The 17,656-nt window shown below is 37.8% G+C and overlaps 1 protein-coding gene across 7 annotated transcripts in view; it reads right to left on the minus strand.

Moving 5' to 3' along the window:
* RASAL2 (RAS protein activator like 2) overlaps positions 1-17,656 on the minus strand; it is a 347,984-nt gene that overhangs the window by 161,778 nt on the left and 168,550 nt on the right. For all 7 annotated transcript variants that reach the window (XM_038542405.1, XM_038542404.1, XM_038542403.1 and 4 more), the window contains exon 3: positions 4,407-4,533. In XM_038542405.1, the coding sequence (XP_038398333.1) occupies positions 4,407-4,533 (127 nt within the window). The remainder of the gene's footprint in view (positions 1-4,406; positions 4,534-17,656) is intronic.

Raw genomic sequence — 17,656 nt, forward strand, 5'->3', positions numbered from 1 at the left:
ATTGAGTCACCCAGGCTTTTTTTTTCTTTAGGCTGAATCCACGTAGGTTATATCTCCATTGAAAATTAATCTTTACTAGTTCTAGTCCATGCGGTCAATTTATACACTGCCCAATATTGTTAGTATGCAAATAAAGTAATATCTGAAGAACTATTTTCCTTTTGAATATTCGAGCAAATCATGCTTTGCATGGTTTGAATTTGGAAAGTCTTTCATGAATAAATTAAAATCTGGATACTGTCACCAAGGGTAGGTAGTTTTTTCTAGGTTTACTAAATCTGGAGATGGGTGCTCTAGAGATGAGGTTCATATGCCTTAAGAAAACATCTCGTTTTCAGTAGAAAAGAATTTGGTGTCTCAAAATCTATGTCAAATGCCACCGTATGCATAATAATAATGGGTAATCTTAAACTGCTAAATGCAAGAGTCTGAGAAGGACTGAGCAAGAAGTACATTCTATGCTTAACTAATACCCACTCTGCTGCCTCATACCTCATACATACTTCCTTTCCCTAAGTTTCTGACATTTATTAGGTTCTCATCAGTGTAAATTTGCTCATGTTAAACAATGTGTTGAGGCACAAATATACACCTTCCCATCTTCTTACGTGCCAAGGCTCTTTAACCAGTTCAAAATCTCTGAGGTACAGTTAAATTGGCAACCACTATAAAAGTTCTTCGCGTATCCTTTACAGTCACAGAGCTCCTTTCTGTTATAAATTCTCTTAAGTACAGTAAAAGGGGCATGTTTTTCATGAGTGGGCATTTCTCTGTAGGTGACTGCCTCACCTGAAATCAAAGTGTATACTATGATTTTTACCTCTGCAAAGACTGATCAGTGTTTGGGGTTCCTCTACTGGAGAACAAAGAGAATCCAGAGCTCGAAGTACAACAACTGTGCAAGATCAGAAAGGGTTGCCCCATACACACTTGACTCATCTGTCTTATTTGGAAACAAAATTATGGATTTTTATTCTTCTTCTCTTTGCCAATGCTTCATTATTTTCCTAACCTCTAAATGTTGTTCCAGTGCTTCATCTTCTACCTACACACATTTCCCTGGGGGTTTCATTTAACTTCATGGCTTTGAATACCATCTATTTGCTAAAGGCCTCCAATTTCTTTCTTTTTTTTTTTTTTAAGATTTTTATTTTATTTATTTATTCATGAGAGACAGAGAGAGAGAGAGAGAGAGAGAGAGAGGCAGAGACACAGGCAGAGAGAGAAGCAGGCTCCATGCAGGGAGCCTGATGTGGAACTCGATCCCGGAACTCCAGGATCATGCCCTGAGCCTAAGGCAGGTGCTAAACCGCTGAGCAACCCAGGCATCCCTGAGGCCTCCAATTTCTATCTCCAGTCTGTACTTTTCTCTTGATTTCCATACTTGCATATTCCTACTTGGGTGTCTTATTAAAGATCTTCAAACTCTGTATGTCCAAAATTAAGCTCCTGGTCAATTCCACTTTCAAATGTGCTTCTCCCAGTCTTTTCCATGAACTTAATTCCCCTAGCTGCTCTAACCAAAAGAGCTCATTCTTCTGTTTCTTACACCCCATATCCAAGCCAATAAGCAAATTCTGTTGGCTCTACCTTCAAATCCAGAATCTGGTCACTTCTCAGCCCTTCCGCTACTACCACTGTGGCCCAAGTCCTAGCATCTCCCATCTAGATTATTGCAATAGCATCCAAACTGGTCTCTGAACTCTCATTCTTGCATCCCTACTTTTACCAGAGAAGTCAGTGGCTCCCCATCTCACAAAGCAGAAACCAAAGCCCTTATGATGACCTATAACACCATCTTGATCTGCTTGCCAAAGAGCTCAATGATGCTCTCCCCCTTGTTCATTCCATGCCAGCCTCACTGGCATGTATGCTGTTCTTAGAACACCCCAAGCATATTTCCACATTTATACTAACTGTTCCTTTGATTGGAATACCTCAACCTCAAGTATCCACATGCCTTACGGTCATTATTTTATCAGATCTTTACTCAAATGTCACTTAACAAGAGGCATGCCATGGTTACCTTAGCTAAAATTACACTTCCTTGACACGTCCTATCTCCATTCCCTACTTTATTTTTTCTTTGTACTTATCACCATTAGCACAGTATATATTTCACTTCTTACTCTTGCTTATTGTCTGTTACTCTCAATAGAATGTAAGCTCCACAAAGGGACAGATTTTTGTTTATTTTTTTTTCACTGTTATATCTTGAGTGCCTAGAATAGCAACTGGCACATAGTTGTCACTCAATAACTATTTGTTACATAAGTGAAAGGTTTTTAAAAAATTAAAAATAAAAGCCACACAACATAATATACCACAGTAATAACACATACTATAATTAGTCATCAATAAGCTATCTATCTTCCTAACTACATAAGAATCTTCCAAAGGCAGAAATCTAATCTTATATCCTTTTTCATTCTTAGGTATTGAGATAGAATGTTACATATACAGCAATTACTCAATTAAATATTTGACAATAGAAAATTTTGCCTAAAGACAAACCACTAGGAGACAAAAAAAAAAAAACAGAATAATTATCTAATTCAACATTAGACTGTCATGTAAGGAAGAATGGCTCTAAAAGCAGTCTTTTTCCCTCTGGTACTTATGAATGACAGCTTCCAGTGCTAATTTAAGACAACCACTCCAAAAATGGTCATGGACCCCATGAATCTAGATGGCTACCATACTTGTAGTCAAGGACAGGGGCAGAAGGTTGGCTCTGGACTAGATAACATGGCCACTCATCTTAGTTTATCTTTGGGACCAGTACCTGGAATGGTGGAGATTTTTAAAGAATTACTATGTAGTTCTCTCTTCTATAAAATGGCAATAATTCTTCCAGACTATGATTACATATCCTCAAAATTAAGTGACTTTTGTGGGTCAAAAGTTCCTGGAGAAGTGGCAAAGAGAGTCATCAACATAACATTACAAATAATGACAGCAAAAGAGGTGAAAGAAGGTGACTCTGGGCCAGTCCAAGCCACAAAGAACTTCTATGTGAAATATATAAATAGGCTAAAATGGTTACACCCAGACAGGTTTGCAACATAATTTAGGCTCACCTAAACTGGTTTGAACACATGCTAAAGAAGTACGGTGGGGGGGGTGGGGAGGGGGGGCACCTGGGTGGCTCAGTGGTTGAGTGTCTGCCTTTGGCTCAGGTCACGATCTTGGGGTCCTGGAATTGAGTCCCACATTGGGCTCCTCGCATGGAGCCTGCCCCTCTGCCTACGTCTCTGCCTCTCTCTCTGTGTCTCTCATGAATATATAAATAAAATCTTAAAAAAAAATAAAATAAAATCTTTTTAAAAAAATAAAGAAGTACAGTGGAAATAAGATGAGAGGAAATCTTGATTTTCTCCGAGTATGACTCCTTGGAGAAAAATGTTTGTCCAATTTCTAGAAATTAGCAACAATTGTTACAGGATAAAAAATAATAATAATAAATAAAGAATCCAGATTCTGACCACGAGTTCTGAGTTCCATTTAGAAAATGAAATGAAGAAATGGGGGGGACCCCCCCAAAAAAACCAAACCCTGATTTTCAAAAATACAACCAAAAGTACATAAAGATCCATATTAAACAATACAGAGACTATAAATGATTTCCTATTATTTACCTATCAAATGTCTATGATTTAATGACTAGGTTCACTAAGCAAATATTAATACAACAATGAAAATACCAAAGCACTCCCTACTTTTCAAATTATTTATTTAATCTTAATTATGTTTCTTTAAAATTACCTGACCTGTCTAATAACCTAAATATCCACTGGTAAGCACACAAAACATCAAATGGAACAGACTTGGTAGCAAACGGGGAGAGTTGTTTTGATATTGACATTAATTCCTATGGTGTATAACTCGAATGGGTTTTTTTTTTTTTTTCCCATTTCTCCCTTCTGTCACCCACTCCAACCACGAATATAACTTATGTGGGACATGCAAAATTAGCTCATCCAAATTAGCCTGATCCAACATTACATAAGGCAACATCAGTAGCTGTGTGAACAGGACACAAACTATTCAATACCAAGTTTCTACACAATACTGGCTCCCCCACAAATCTTAGTGCTTCAACAAGATCACTTAAAGCTCTTTCTAAATTTAAAGCCAAGGAATAAACTCAGAAACAACACATGACTTAGGACTGTATAGCAAAGGTACTAGCACTCAGATAAATTTTCTTTCTGCAAAATAACTTTGTGGCCACTTGATTGTAAAGAACAGAACTTTCTATGACTACTAACTCTATGTTAACATATAATATTTCAATGCACTTACTTAACAGGAAAAGCAGGATGTTTTGTGTTATTCTAACACACAATAACAAGCCCATAAATTACCAGATAAAAGTTAGGAATTTTTTCCTTTTATTAGCATACCCAGTTTGGTGGCGCCCTCTGGTGGGTACTCAGGAAACTGGCCCTCGGAAGGGACACTGACGGTTCTCCTCAGGCATCGCCCTTTGGTGGAATCTGTCTGCTGCTCCTGTCCTCCCTCCACAGGTATCTAGTGAACCAAAAGAAAAAGGAGATGAAACTTAATAGTGAACTTGCCATAACTACCTTCTGACTGAATAATATTTTTAGTTAATAAAGACAGGAGTTTGTAATCATTAGAGCAAAGTAGATGAAACATAGAAATCAGGTATTTACAATGGTAAGATATTACCAACCCCTTGTCAGGAAGTTTTTCTTTAAAAAGAAACCTGTAAAATCAAGAAAGGTGAGCATATAAATTAGCTTACCTGCAGTACAGACAAGTCATATCCAGGTGTGTGCCTGCTTTGGGAGCTATGAAAACCAAATAAAACACCCACACAAATAAAAGATTCTTATACACCAGTAACTAGTCCACATGCTCCAATTCTAGCCAATGCCCAATAAGGTAAATGGAAATAAAAGCCAACCAAAGAGACTTAGCCCCAAAACTCAATTTAAAGAAGGTTTTGTTAGTTAAGAGTAGTAAAATCACCCAATTTTTTTTCAATTTTACAGTTAAGCACTTAGAGATAGTTAATAAAACATATTTCAGTGGAACATAGCAAGTGTTGCTTGTATATATAGAAAAACAACTATGAATGGTACAAAAGATCTCTAACACCAATAACTATCTTAAAACTTACAAGTTATCATTGTAAAGTAATGGGATGACCCTAAGTTCCTTTTTTTTTGGTAACATACTAAAAGATCAAATCATTTTAGTTTAGTGGTAAAGAGCACAGACTTTTTACAAAGATATTTTACCAGTAACCTTTTTCAGAATTAACAATAGTATGGGTAATAACTTATATAGTTTGGCAGAATTTGTCAGTAATTAAACATAGTTTCCATTCCTCTAGCTCCAGTACTGAAATTTCAACAAATTTCAATAATAATGATTAGCACTGAGTGCTGACTTTGTACAAGGCTAAGGAATTTACATGTGTGACATGATGAGCAAGCCATTACTATTCCCATCCCCTTTTTATTTTATTTTTTTTTCCCATCCCCTTTTTACAGACAAGGAATAATTTATTTCTCCAAAGATTACAGGGAACACATATGACATTAACTAATCCAATAAAATTGGGATAGATACAGGCTTAACTGTATATGCTTCCTGCCTTGCCTCAGTAATGCAACTCCTTTGACTGGGATCAAGGGGATGATAGCAAGGGAAACTCTATGTTACAGAGAATATAAAGAGCAAAGTCCTTATGTCCTCGTACAATCTGAAAGTTTGTACACTTTTTATAGGACCAAAAAGTCCCCATTTTCTCATTACTGTAACTATGGTTACTACTAGCACATTGAGAAACTACAAGGCAGAATGAAGAAAGATAAAATTCTAAAAATTAAGGGAGATCGAATAATAGCATCAATAAAGACATGAACTCTTCCAAGAGTACTCTGTAATTTAAGATTTTACGAACAGTAAGCTAAATCATCAGAATAGAAATTATATTATCTTTACTTAAATAATTAAAAGACTAGTACCAAGAAGTTAGATAATTCCTTCCTAGTAAGAAAGGCAAAAATGTATTCTCTACCTGCCTTCAAAGTAGGATAGAATGGGGGTAAGTTTTGTAAAAAAAAATTAGTTTCAATCTTTGAACAAACAGATGAACCTAAATAAACACAACCATTTTTGTGATAGCTCTAAAAATGCCTATTATCTGATATAATGAGAGCCTACACCACACAGAAAAAAGACAGTGGTTATTTTTTATACTTTAGGAAGAGATAACCTATTATGATCTTTTCTGTGGAAATTTATACTGACCATATCCAGTAAAAAGGAAGAAATGGCTTCTATTATCATATACTTTGTGTCTAACATATCTAACGAAGATAAAAATAAAATATATCAAACTTCTTACTTGGGCCTAAAATTCACTCACACAACTATTTTGTCAAAATTTTATTTATTTAGTCAAAATATTTATTTATTCATTTATTTATTTATTTTTATTTTTTATTATTTATTTATTTATTTATTTATTTATTTATTTATTTATTTATTTATTCATTCATGAGAGACACAGAGAAAGGCAGAGACACAGGTAGAGGGAGAAGCAGGCTCCATGCAGGGAGCCTGATGTGGGACTCAATCCCAGGACCAAAGGCAGACACACTCAACCACTGAGCCACCCAGGCGTCCCTTTGTCAAAGTTTTAATGTAGATTCTTTGTTTCCCACTCCTGAAACTTAATATATGATCAAAGGTTTTATTCAAACTATCATTTTAAAGGTTAGGGCACTGAATCTCTGACTCAAGCTATAAGGGAGAATAGTGTTGACCTTTATTCTAAACCAGCGTTTCTTAAGAATATTTTACTTTCAAAAAAAAAAAAAAAAAGAATATTTTACTTTCACAACACTATTGATTGATTCTTACCTAAAATAATTTTTAAACCTACTGACCTGCTCTGAAAATTAGAGGGATCATATTCCAAGTATCTTCAAATGAACTAATTTGGAGTTCACAAATCTTAGAACATAGCCAGAGGATCAGTTTTTAGAAAGTCAATTTTAGAAAAGCAATTTTGTCCTTTCTGATTGCCTTAATTTAGTTTATTAGTTCACATTTATACTAAGTCCTTAAATATTACATATCTTCCCAGTCTTAAAACATGAGGGGAATTTTTCTTTTTCTTTTAACTTTTTTGTCCTTATACTGTGTTTCTGAGTCCTCCTTTTTCTTCAGAGGAGGGAGGAGGAGGTGTCAAATGCTTTAATTCATTCCATCTTAAATATTTATTTATTTTAGAGAGAGACTGTGTGTGAGAGAGAGAGCAGAGGGAGGGGCAGAGAGCGTGGGAGAGCGTGGGAGAGGGAGAGAAAAGCTGAATCAGACTCTATGCTGAGCGTGGAGCCCAACACAGGACTTGATCCCAAGATGGCGAGATCATGACCTGAGTCAAAACCAAGAGTCTGACGCTTAACCTACTGAGCCACCCAGGCGTCCCTTAATTCATTCCAGTTTAGATGTGGAAAGAACATAGTAAGTAATGGCTTCTCAGGTATCTAAAATATGTTAGTAACAAAGTCAAACTGAATCTCTGACTCCTAGTCCTCTGTTAGTTCCAAACCATCCATGACAATAAAGAGCAAAATGGCACAAATAAATCAGGTTACTTAGAAAACATTATATATATAACATATACCTCTGTATTGTCTGCAAAATCTTCTTTCATTTTATTTAGAATTACATAGAAACTCATTTCGATTTCCATCTCAGTACATACAGAAGACATGGATAGTCAAGTACAGGAAACCAAGATCACACTAAGCAAAAGAAAGCAGTCCTGGGGCACCTAGCTGGCTCAGTTGGTATGTAGAGCATGGGCTCTGATCTTGGGGGTCATGAGTTCAAGACTCATGTTGGATGTGGATCCTACTTAAAAAAAAAAAGAAAAGAAAGCAGTTCCTAAAGAACACTTTAAAAATGTTCAGGTCTACTATATCATTAGGACCTTTTAATCCTTAAAAAAAAAAAAAAAAAAAAAAAAACTTCCTCCAGCTTCCTTATCTCCTTAAGTAGTGGCTCTCAAAACAAGTGGGCATCCAGGCCCCAGCATCAGCATCATCTGGAAACTTGTTAGAAATACACATCCTCAGACCCTACCCTGAATCTACTGAATCAGAAACTCCAGGGGTGCAGCTCAGATATGCATGTTTTAACACACCTGCAATTGATTCCTATGCTTACTAGAGTTGAGAATTGCTGCCCTAAGGTGTGGTTTTTTTTTTTCCTTCCTATCCTGGCTAAGCTTCTCAAAGTGTCATCCATAACAGAAGCACTCAACCTTGGCTGTAAATTATAATCACCGAAGGGAGCTTTAAAAAACAGACACGTAGGGACCCTTGGGTGGCGCAGCGGTTTGGCGCCTGCCTTTGGCCCAGGGCGCGATCCTGGAGACCCGGTATCGAATCCCACATCGGGCTCCCGGTGCATGGAGCCTGCTTCTCCCTCTGCCTGTGTCTCTGCCTCTCTCTCTCTTTCTCTGTGTGACTATCATAAATAAATAAAAATTAAAAAAACAAAACAAAAAAAAAAAAAAACAGACACGTAGACCACTCCTAGACATTCTGAGCTCAGGGGCTGGAGTGCAGTCTGGGTACTGAAAACTCAAGACTTCCCGTGTCACTCTAATGTGCAAGCAAAGCTGAGAACCATTGATCTATTCTCAGTACCTCCAGCTTTAATTATTTGTTTATTAATCGCTGACCACCAGTACTAAGTGGTGTGGAGGTATGAATGCAGAGACTTAAGTAAAATCACTTAGTTTTACTAAATCTTAACTTCTTCATTTCTGAGTCATGATCTTTCTGGTCTCTCAGCTGGATGCCTGGGGTGGTAAGGCTTTAAAAAGGTCTTTCACTGGCAGAGGCAAGTCTCTCATTGTTTAGTACAATCACTAGTATCTCTATTTTGTTCTTAACATATCAGTTGCTCTCTGGAAAACCTGGGTAGACTTGCCCTGACCAAGTGTAGTCTGGCCCTTGGCCAAAGACGTGCCAGTATTCTTTCCAGCAGATTCTAGCACCTTCACTTGCAGAATTCTGCTCCCTGCCTCCTCAGTTTCGTGGGACTACTGCACTCTGCTTGGACTTCAGATGGAGGACCATATTTGGGAAATGGTATACAGCAGACAGCCAGGGCAATGGGGTTGATCACTGTCTTTAGCTGTGTATTGTCCAATGCCTGAAACCATTATATATAATATATATACTAAAATCTCTAGGGCAGCCCGGGTGGCTCAGCAGTTTAGCGCTGCCTTCAGCCCAGGGCCTGATCCTGGAGAACCGGGATCGAGTCCCACGTCAGGGTCCCTGCGTGGAGCCTGCTTCTCCCTCTGCCTGTGTCTCTGCCTCTCTCTCTGTGTCTCTCATGAATAAGTGAATAAAATCTTTAAAAAATAATAATAAAAATAAAATAAAATCTATATATATAATCTATATATATAATATATATATACTAAAATCTCTAGTTTTATGGGTTTTTTGGTTTGTTTGTTTTGCAAATGGGAGGGCTAGTCTTATACCATTTACTCCATCATAGCTGGTGCCAAAACTCTCATATTATCTCTTATCCTAACTACTAATACAGTCTCTTCATTGATGATATTCTGCCTCTTAAATCTATCCTTTATATTGTTATCAGAATATCTCCAAAATGCACATTTGATCATGTCATCCTGAGGCTTAAAGCCCTTCAATTGTTCTCCTTCACCTCCAGCAGTGGCTTTCAAAGGACTAACCAGATGTTTGTGTATAGAAGTATCTGACAGTGAGGAGGTAGCTCTCTGCTTCAACCAGAGCATAATTCTGAGTTTATCTGTTATACAGGGCTTTTGTATAAGCTTTTCCACAAAGAAAAGGTTCTGCTACAAGAGTGTTTTAAAACTACTATCTAACAGAGTAAGTGCAAGCTCCCTATTTCAGAATATACCAGGTTTTCCACAATCTCGCTACTGTCTGAGTGTCCGGCTTCATTCAGATTTTACATTCTAGGAATACCAAATTGCTTTCATTTCCCTAAAATATTCCCTATTTTGTAGTTCAGTGCTTTGCTTATTAGTTGGTTCTAGTTGGTTCTCTCAGCCTGAAATATCTTTCCTCACTTTCTTTTCTCATCTATACCTGCCAGTAAACTGCTAATTCATCTTAAAGCTTAGGACAGGCATTACCTCTTCCAGAAATCTTCTCCTCCTACTAATCCCCTAAGGGAAGGTTACGGTATACCTTCTTGAGTTTCCTCCAATAACGGATCTTTCTCTGTCACTACACTTATTACACTGAATTATAATTATTCGTTTGTACAACTAATTCCATGTAAGTCAACAGCTTATACCTTACTAGTCAATCCCCAAACCTTAAAAAATAGCCCCAATCCACAAATAAGGAATATTTGGTAGCTAGAGATGGGGGCTATGTTAGGCAAAGGAAAAAATATACCATCGGCCAAGAAGTGGTAAACACACAACTTTTGTTTTGGAACAGGGAGTAGGCCAATTTAGCTAGAGCCTCTAGAAGGGTAGTAAAACCTAAAACCCCAAAAATATATTATGATTGCATTGGGAGGGTTTTAATACCAGGTCATACATAATTCAGGAAGCACTGGGAAACTATTTCAGTTTTTAGATCAGATGAATGGTCGTCTCTTCATTAGTCTGTCTCCTTCCTATCTCTCCCTCTTCCCAGTCTACAGATTAATATTCATAACATATAGCTTTGATCAAATCCCTTCCTTTCTTAAGCTTCCTTTGGTAATGACCCATTGCCAATAGCATCTTAATGACACAGATTACGGTCCTTTAGAATAAATGAATTTCTTTCTCTACTTTAGCTATTTATCAAATGCCATTTAAAAAGTATTTGTCTTATTTCCACAACTAAGTTTGGTATGGGGGAGAGAAAGGGGAAGGAACTGTGTTTTATTCTTTGTAACTCCTAGCTAGTAAATTCACTCACAGGGGCACACTATGTATCTGCTGAAAAGCCTGAAAATGGTTCTGAATGAAATATGCCATGAGTAGTTTACCCCAGGATAAATAATAGTTGATTTTTGGCTGTTTGCACAAAGCCTAAATGCTATTTTCATCAACATATTTGAATGAGAGTAATGCTTTCCAAAAGCAATAAAAATATTCTAAGATATTTTTAAATTGCATTATTAGTACCTTGCTGCTTATATGCTACCATCCAGCTTTCAAAATTCCAACTACAGAAAGTAGAGTCTGAATGGAGAAAAATGGAGCCACGGTTATCCTTCCTAATGGGTTATTATTGCCAAGAGAAAGAAACTCACATATTTAGCTTCTTTTTTTTTTGTATTTTTATGCTGGCTGTACCTTGAAGGGTTCATGATTGTCTCTCTGCCATTTCCCTCCACTCCTAATCTCTCGTTTACTTGGTCTTATCTCTTGCGAGCAAAATGGAATTCAAATGGCCTCCTACACCCTCTTTGAACTGGGCTGGTGCCAAGCCAGCTGGGGCCTTTGCTGGCATTCGGGCGGGGAAGTATATTTCATAACACACATAAGCAATGTCTATTTGGCACAATTTGCATGAAGCAATTTACTGAACCAATGAGTCATTTCTCAAGGTGATACTCCTGGCAGACTTCTTTCAGCATTCTGCCCAGACCTACCCTTCTGTTATATTCTCAAATTGGTAAGTGGTGTATTTAACACCCTTCTCATGTATATCCCCCAAGCAGACTTGTTCCCATTTCTGACAGGAAACATGCAGAGTTAGGAGAGAGCACTAAAAGATCCCACACACTGAATACATGAGTGATACTAGGCTAATATAATCCTCCTACATTCCAGCAGTGCCTGGCTAAGGCTTCATTTAAATCCTTATAGAACCTCTTAATTATCTTTTGAAGACAGCAGTAAACAACCTGGTGATTAGTTGATTAAGGTTTAAAACAGCATTTTTAGGTAATTTTAGAAGGAAATTCCTTAAACTCCTTTCTTTCAATGAATTCTATATTTTCAATGCAAAATTCAAGAGTAAGTGTTATACTCTTCATGATAATGTGGGTGAAAGGTAGAAAAGTGACAGCATACTCTGGTCCTTCCACAAAAAAAGTGGGTTTCTAATCTTTTCCTGTAATGAAATTAACAATATATTAAGCTTATCATTTAAGAAGCAGGTACAGCAATGACTTTACAATTTCTTATCAGAGAGACTTAATCCAGTTTTTCCAACTTAACGGTAGAATATACCTGTCTCAGGGCATTAAACTGTCTCTGTATCTGCTTTGTACCCTCATCATCCCTTCATCATCCCTTACCAGGTCTACTATAGTCATCTTAACTCATGTACTTCCTTCCAATCCCTTTCACTCAATTTTCCACATGATCAACAGAGTTACTTTTCTAAGAAGCAAATCTGATGATGTTACTGCCCTGTTAAATACCTTTCCATGGTCTAAATCACATCCAGAAAAACATCCAAATTCTTTAGCATGGCCTTCAAAGGCACTTTATTATTTGGTTCTTGCCAGCTATCGGCTATATTTTTTTTCCTCTTGCAAACTTTATTCCAAGAATTCTGAACATTTTGCAGTTTGCCAAAGAGATGTTTCTCGACTTTGTATCATTATACATACTTGGAATATCCTCCCCTACTTTTCTTCCAGCTGAGCTTCTTTTTGTCCCTAAAGACATGGCTCAATCATAAATTTCTCTGTAAAATCTTTCTTGGCGTTCTTCATTTCACATCACAACCCACCCAGGCAATATGTCAGTTAATCTTCCCCTTATGGTTATATTATAATTTTTGAAAAAAAAATTATTGAGGCAAAATTCATTTAACCTAAAATTAACCATTTTAAAATGAATAATTCAGAGACATTTAGTACATTCATAATGTTATACAGTCATCACCTCTGTCAAGTTCCAAATGATTACAGCTTTTAATTTACCTCAATGTGTCCCCATAAGACTACATCTTTGCAACCACAATACTACACACATTATAGGTGTTCGATAAATAAATAAAAATGAATCAATATTCAACAATGGAAAAGCATCTATGGATTATTTTTCTCCTTTATTATCATCTAGTTTTTAGAAAATATATGGAATTAAGTCTCATATTCTGGGAAGATTTATAACATAAAACGAAAAGATAGAAAAAAAGGTTCAGGGATCCCTGGGTGGCGCAGCGGTTTGGCGCCTGCCTTTGGCCCAGGGCGCGATCCTGGAGACCTGGGATCGAGTCCCACATCGGGCTCCCGGTGCATGGAGCCTGCTTCTCCCTCTGCCTGTGTCTCTGCCTCTCTCTCTCTCTCTCTCTCTCTCTCTCTCTCTGTGTGTGTGTGTGTGACTATCATAAATAAATAAATAAATAATTTAAAAAAAAAAAAACAAGAAAAAAAGGTTCATCTCTCAAATTTACATTAATGAAATGGATATTCAGAATCAGAGTCTATAATTTACCTTCTAAAAAAATTATTGGACAAATATTTATTGAGAATTTATTTAGGTGTTGGGAACTGTTCTAAGCACTGAGGAATATAGCATTGAACAAAATAGACAAAATCCCTGCCCTAAACCTTACATTCTCATAGGGGAAGGGAGACAATAAACATAACAAATAAATTATAAAGCATTTCAGAAGGTGGCAAACACTATGAGGGAAAAAAAAAATCAGAGCCAAGTAATTAGATCAAAGTTTGGGATAGAGATATGAGGAGAAGTTGCAATTTAACATAGGTTGGTCAGGGTGCGCTCTCTTTGCTTACAAAGAGTTGAAGGAAGTGAGAAAGTGAGTCATGCAAATATTTGAGGAAAAAGGTAAGGCTTAGGCCTTGAGGCAGGAAAGGAACATGCTGATGTGTTCAAGAGTCCTAACAATGCCAGAATGGCTGGGACAGAGTAAAGCTGGGGAAGTTTCTGGCCTTCAAAACTTGGAAGAATGGAGTTATCATTAATGGAGGTGGGGATGGCCTCTGGCAGGATTGGAAAAATTAGGGGTTCAGCGTGAGGCATGTTGGAGATGTTTATTATATATCCAAGTAGAGATGTAATGGGCAGATGGATATACAGGTCTGGAGATGAGAGAGAGGTATAGACCCGAGACATAAAACTAGGAACCACAGCATTAGAGGGTACTGAAAGTCCTAAGACTGGATGAGATTCTAAAGAAGTGAGGCCTGAGGACTGAACTCTGTGGCACTCCCCTGGTCAGATTTAAAGAGAAGAGAAACCGGGATCCCTGGGTGGCGCAGCGGTTTAGCGCCTGCCTTTGGCCCAGGGCGCGATCCTGGAGACCCGGGATCGAATCCCACGTCAGGCTCCCTGTGCATGGAGTCTGCTTCTCCCTCTGCCTGTGTCTCTGCCTCTCTCTCTCTCTCTCTCTGTGACTATCATAAATAAATAAAAATTAAAAAAAAAAAAAAAAAAAAGAGAAGAGAAACCTGCAAAGGTGACTCAGAAGGAAGGATGACTCCAGAAAAGCAGGAGGAAAACTAAGAGTGCACGAGGTCTAAGCCAAAAGAAAGTAGTTGTAGAAGGAAGGAGCCATCGACTGTATTAAATGTTGCTAACAGATTAAGTAGGATAAGAATGGAGAACTGACCCTTGGATTTAGTGAGGTAGAGGTCAGAACAATTCTGTCAGAATGGTGTAAGAATCTGGTGGAGCGGGTTTAAGAAAGAATGAGAGGAGAAGAATTATAGACAATGGATTTAAAAGTTTTCAAGACTTTTTGCTGTTAAAGGAAGCAGAGAAAGAAATGGTAATTGTTGATAGAAGTGAGATTAATCCAGGCTTATCTCTTCATTTAAAATGGGAAAAATTATAGCATGCTGATGGGGAATGATCCAGTAGAGAGCAAAAAATTAAAGATGTAAAAGAAGCAGGGGAGAATTGCTAGTGATACATCCTTGAATAGGTGAGAAGTAATGGAATGTGCACACACGGAGGAGCTGATCACTGGATTGTAGACAGGTCAACTATAGTTAAAAGAGACAAAACAGAGTATAGGGAAACGCTTGCTTGGGGATGGGTAGACATTGTACATGGTTGGTAATGAAGTATCAGAAGTTCTCTTCTGGGTGCTTGAGTTTTCTCATTGAAATAAGCATCAAAAAACAAACAAACAAACAAACAAACAAAAAAAGAAATAAGCATCAAAATAACCAGCTATACAAGAGTAATAGATAAAGGATTAGAATAGAGGAGAAGTAGAAAAAAAAGTCATTTTATAATTTTTTAAAAGATTTTATTTATTTGAAAGAGAGAGAGAGACAGAGAGTGTGTGCCCAGAGGAAGAGGGAGAGGAAGAAGCAGACTCCCCACTGAGCAGAGAGCCCAATGTGGGGCCCAATTGCAGGACCCTGAGATCATGACCTGAGCAGACTTAACTGCCTGAACCACCCAGGAGGCCTGAAAAAAAGTCATTTTGAAATCATTTTGGACTGTACCACTCAAAGTGTGGTCCAAGGACTTATGTTGTTCTGCAAATGTTATTGGCCTGCAATATATAATTTAACAGTACAGAAATTGAGAAGTATGCCTCGTGTGATCAATAGGTCTGTTTCATTGTACAGCACACTTTCCATGAACATGTACAATTTTCTTTACTTCTTCTTTTCCTATGTTATGATTATTCTGTGTATATTTATTGAATTGTAATTTCATTTTGGTTAAATCTAATTAAAAATTGGGACTTGTGTTTTTATGTCTTTTTGAAATTTCATTTTTCTTATCTATTCATTTTATCATATTTTGTTCACAGCTGGGTAGAGAAAAAAACTGGTCCTTTCCACACGTAGATTGAGAAGTACTAGTTCAGGAGAGTTGGACAATAATCAAGCTAGGAAAATGTTTTGTGATTGCTAAGTAGCATTAGGGGCTCACATGAGGTTTACAGTCACTAGTTTAAAGACCATCAGCACGATGGAGTGATTTTCTGCAGACATATTATGCTGCATGGATGGAGGGCAGGACAGAGAAGGGACAGGATTTAACTGAGCTATCACATTGCCAAGTGAGAGTGATAATGCATAAGAAGGGCAAGGAAATAGTATGCAAGGGAGTAATTAGAATGGCTGACCATGGAATTCAGGCTGAGTGAAGAGGGAAGAGAGGCTATCAGAGGTATATGGGGTAGAAAAGGTAATAGTATCAATGGACCATTGGTCTCTGAAGGATTGTTGGAACAAGGGACGAGCTAGTAAGAAGATGATGAGGAGAGTATACAATGAATGCAATTAAGAATATGAAGAAGTTGCAGCGATGAGACAGGTTAGAAGAAAAGATCTGGGAAGAAAGAGGTCAAGGACCTGAGACCCAGTGTGTTGGAAGAAGCATCTCTGCAGATCTTAGAATCATAACAAAGTAAGGCTGGGGTAGTGTTGAAACTAATGATAATGAGCCAGAAGCTCAAATCAACAGAAAATGAAGAAGAATGATTAGGGGTTGGAAGTATTTGGACTTCTAGGAAAAATGGAGGAGGGCAAGAAGCAGTCGTGAAAGAGGAAGAGCACCTTCCAAAAGCAGCATGGTATGAAGGCTGTGGAAGAAAAACAGCCATGGGGATCCCTGGGTGGCGCAGCAGTTTGGCGCCTGCCTTTGGCCCAGGGCGCGATCCTGGAGACCCGGGATCGAGTCCCACGTCGGGCTCCCGGTGCATGGAGCCTGCTTCTCCCTCTGCCTGTGTCTCTGCCTCTCTCTCTCTCTGTGATAACTATCATAAATAAATAAAAATTAAAAAAAAAAAAAAAGAAAAGAAAAACAGCCATGACTTGACAGGACCTCACAGAAGATGATATTCTCAGGGAAAATACAGGTTCTCTTGAAACCAAGAAGTTAAGGGATGCCTACAAAGAACAGCTGGAAGAAACAGCTGATTTTGCTGATGATAGACTGTGAATTGCAGAGGGTATAGTGATAAAGTTTTATTTTTTTTAAGATATTTATTTCTTTATTTATCTATCTATTTATTTATGAGAAAGAGAGAGAGAGAGAGAGGCAGAGACACAGGCAGAGGGAGAAGCAGGCTCCTATGCCGGGAGCCCAATGCGGGACTCGATCCTGGGACTCCAGGATCGTGCCCTGGCCCAAAGGCAGGCGCCAAACCGCTGAGCCACCTAGGGATCCCCCTAATGATAGAGTTTTAAACAGTGGTAAAAGAGGAGCAGAAGATGCAGGCAGAAAAGAGGATTTACAGAGCCATATACAGAGTATGGGAAATGAGGAGCTCTCATTTGTCCAGGGCTACTCAGGATGATGGCATAAAAAGAAATAAAGCACATAAGATACTGTTTTAGAAAATTATTCCTCATGAACAGGTAATTTATGAGACAAAGTGTGGGGGGGGGGGGGCAGGCTTGGAATCCTCAATTGATCAATAATCTTTAATCAGTGGATTTCACCTTAGTTCTAGATAAGGCATGTTTCTTGACCTTCTGCTCTCTATCCTGACACTACTTAATTTCTTACAATACTAAATTAAATAAAAAGTAAGGTCAGAAAGATAGCAAATGATCTATTCATATCACTCCTTACTAATACCTTTGATAAATGACTGCTGACAAAGCAGCTTGGTTAAAATGAACCTTTTCAATTATGTGTTTATCCAAAGTAAGATACCTAGAAATCTTCTATACTAATACTCACTCTACCAAT

Source organism: Canis lupus, chromosome 7 (assembly GCF_011100685.1).
Source record: "Canis lupus familiaris isolate Mischka breed German Shepherd chromosome 7, alternate assembly UU_Cfam_GSD_1.0, whole genome shotgun sequence".
Classification (NCBI taxonomy): domain Eukaryota; kingdom Metazoa; phylum Chordata; class Mammalia; order Carnivora; family Canidae; genus Canis; species Canis lupus.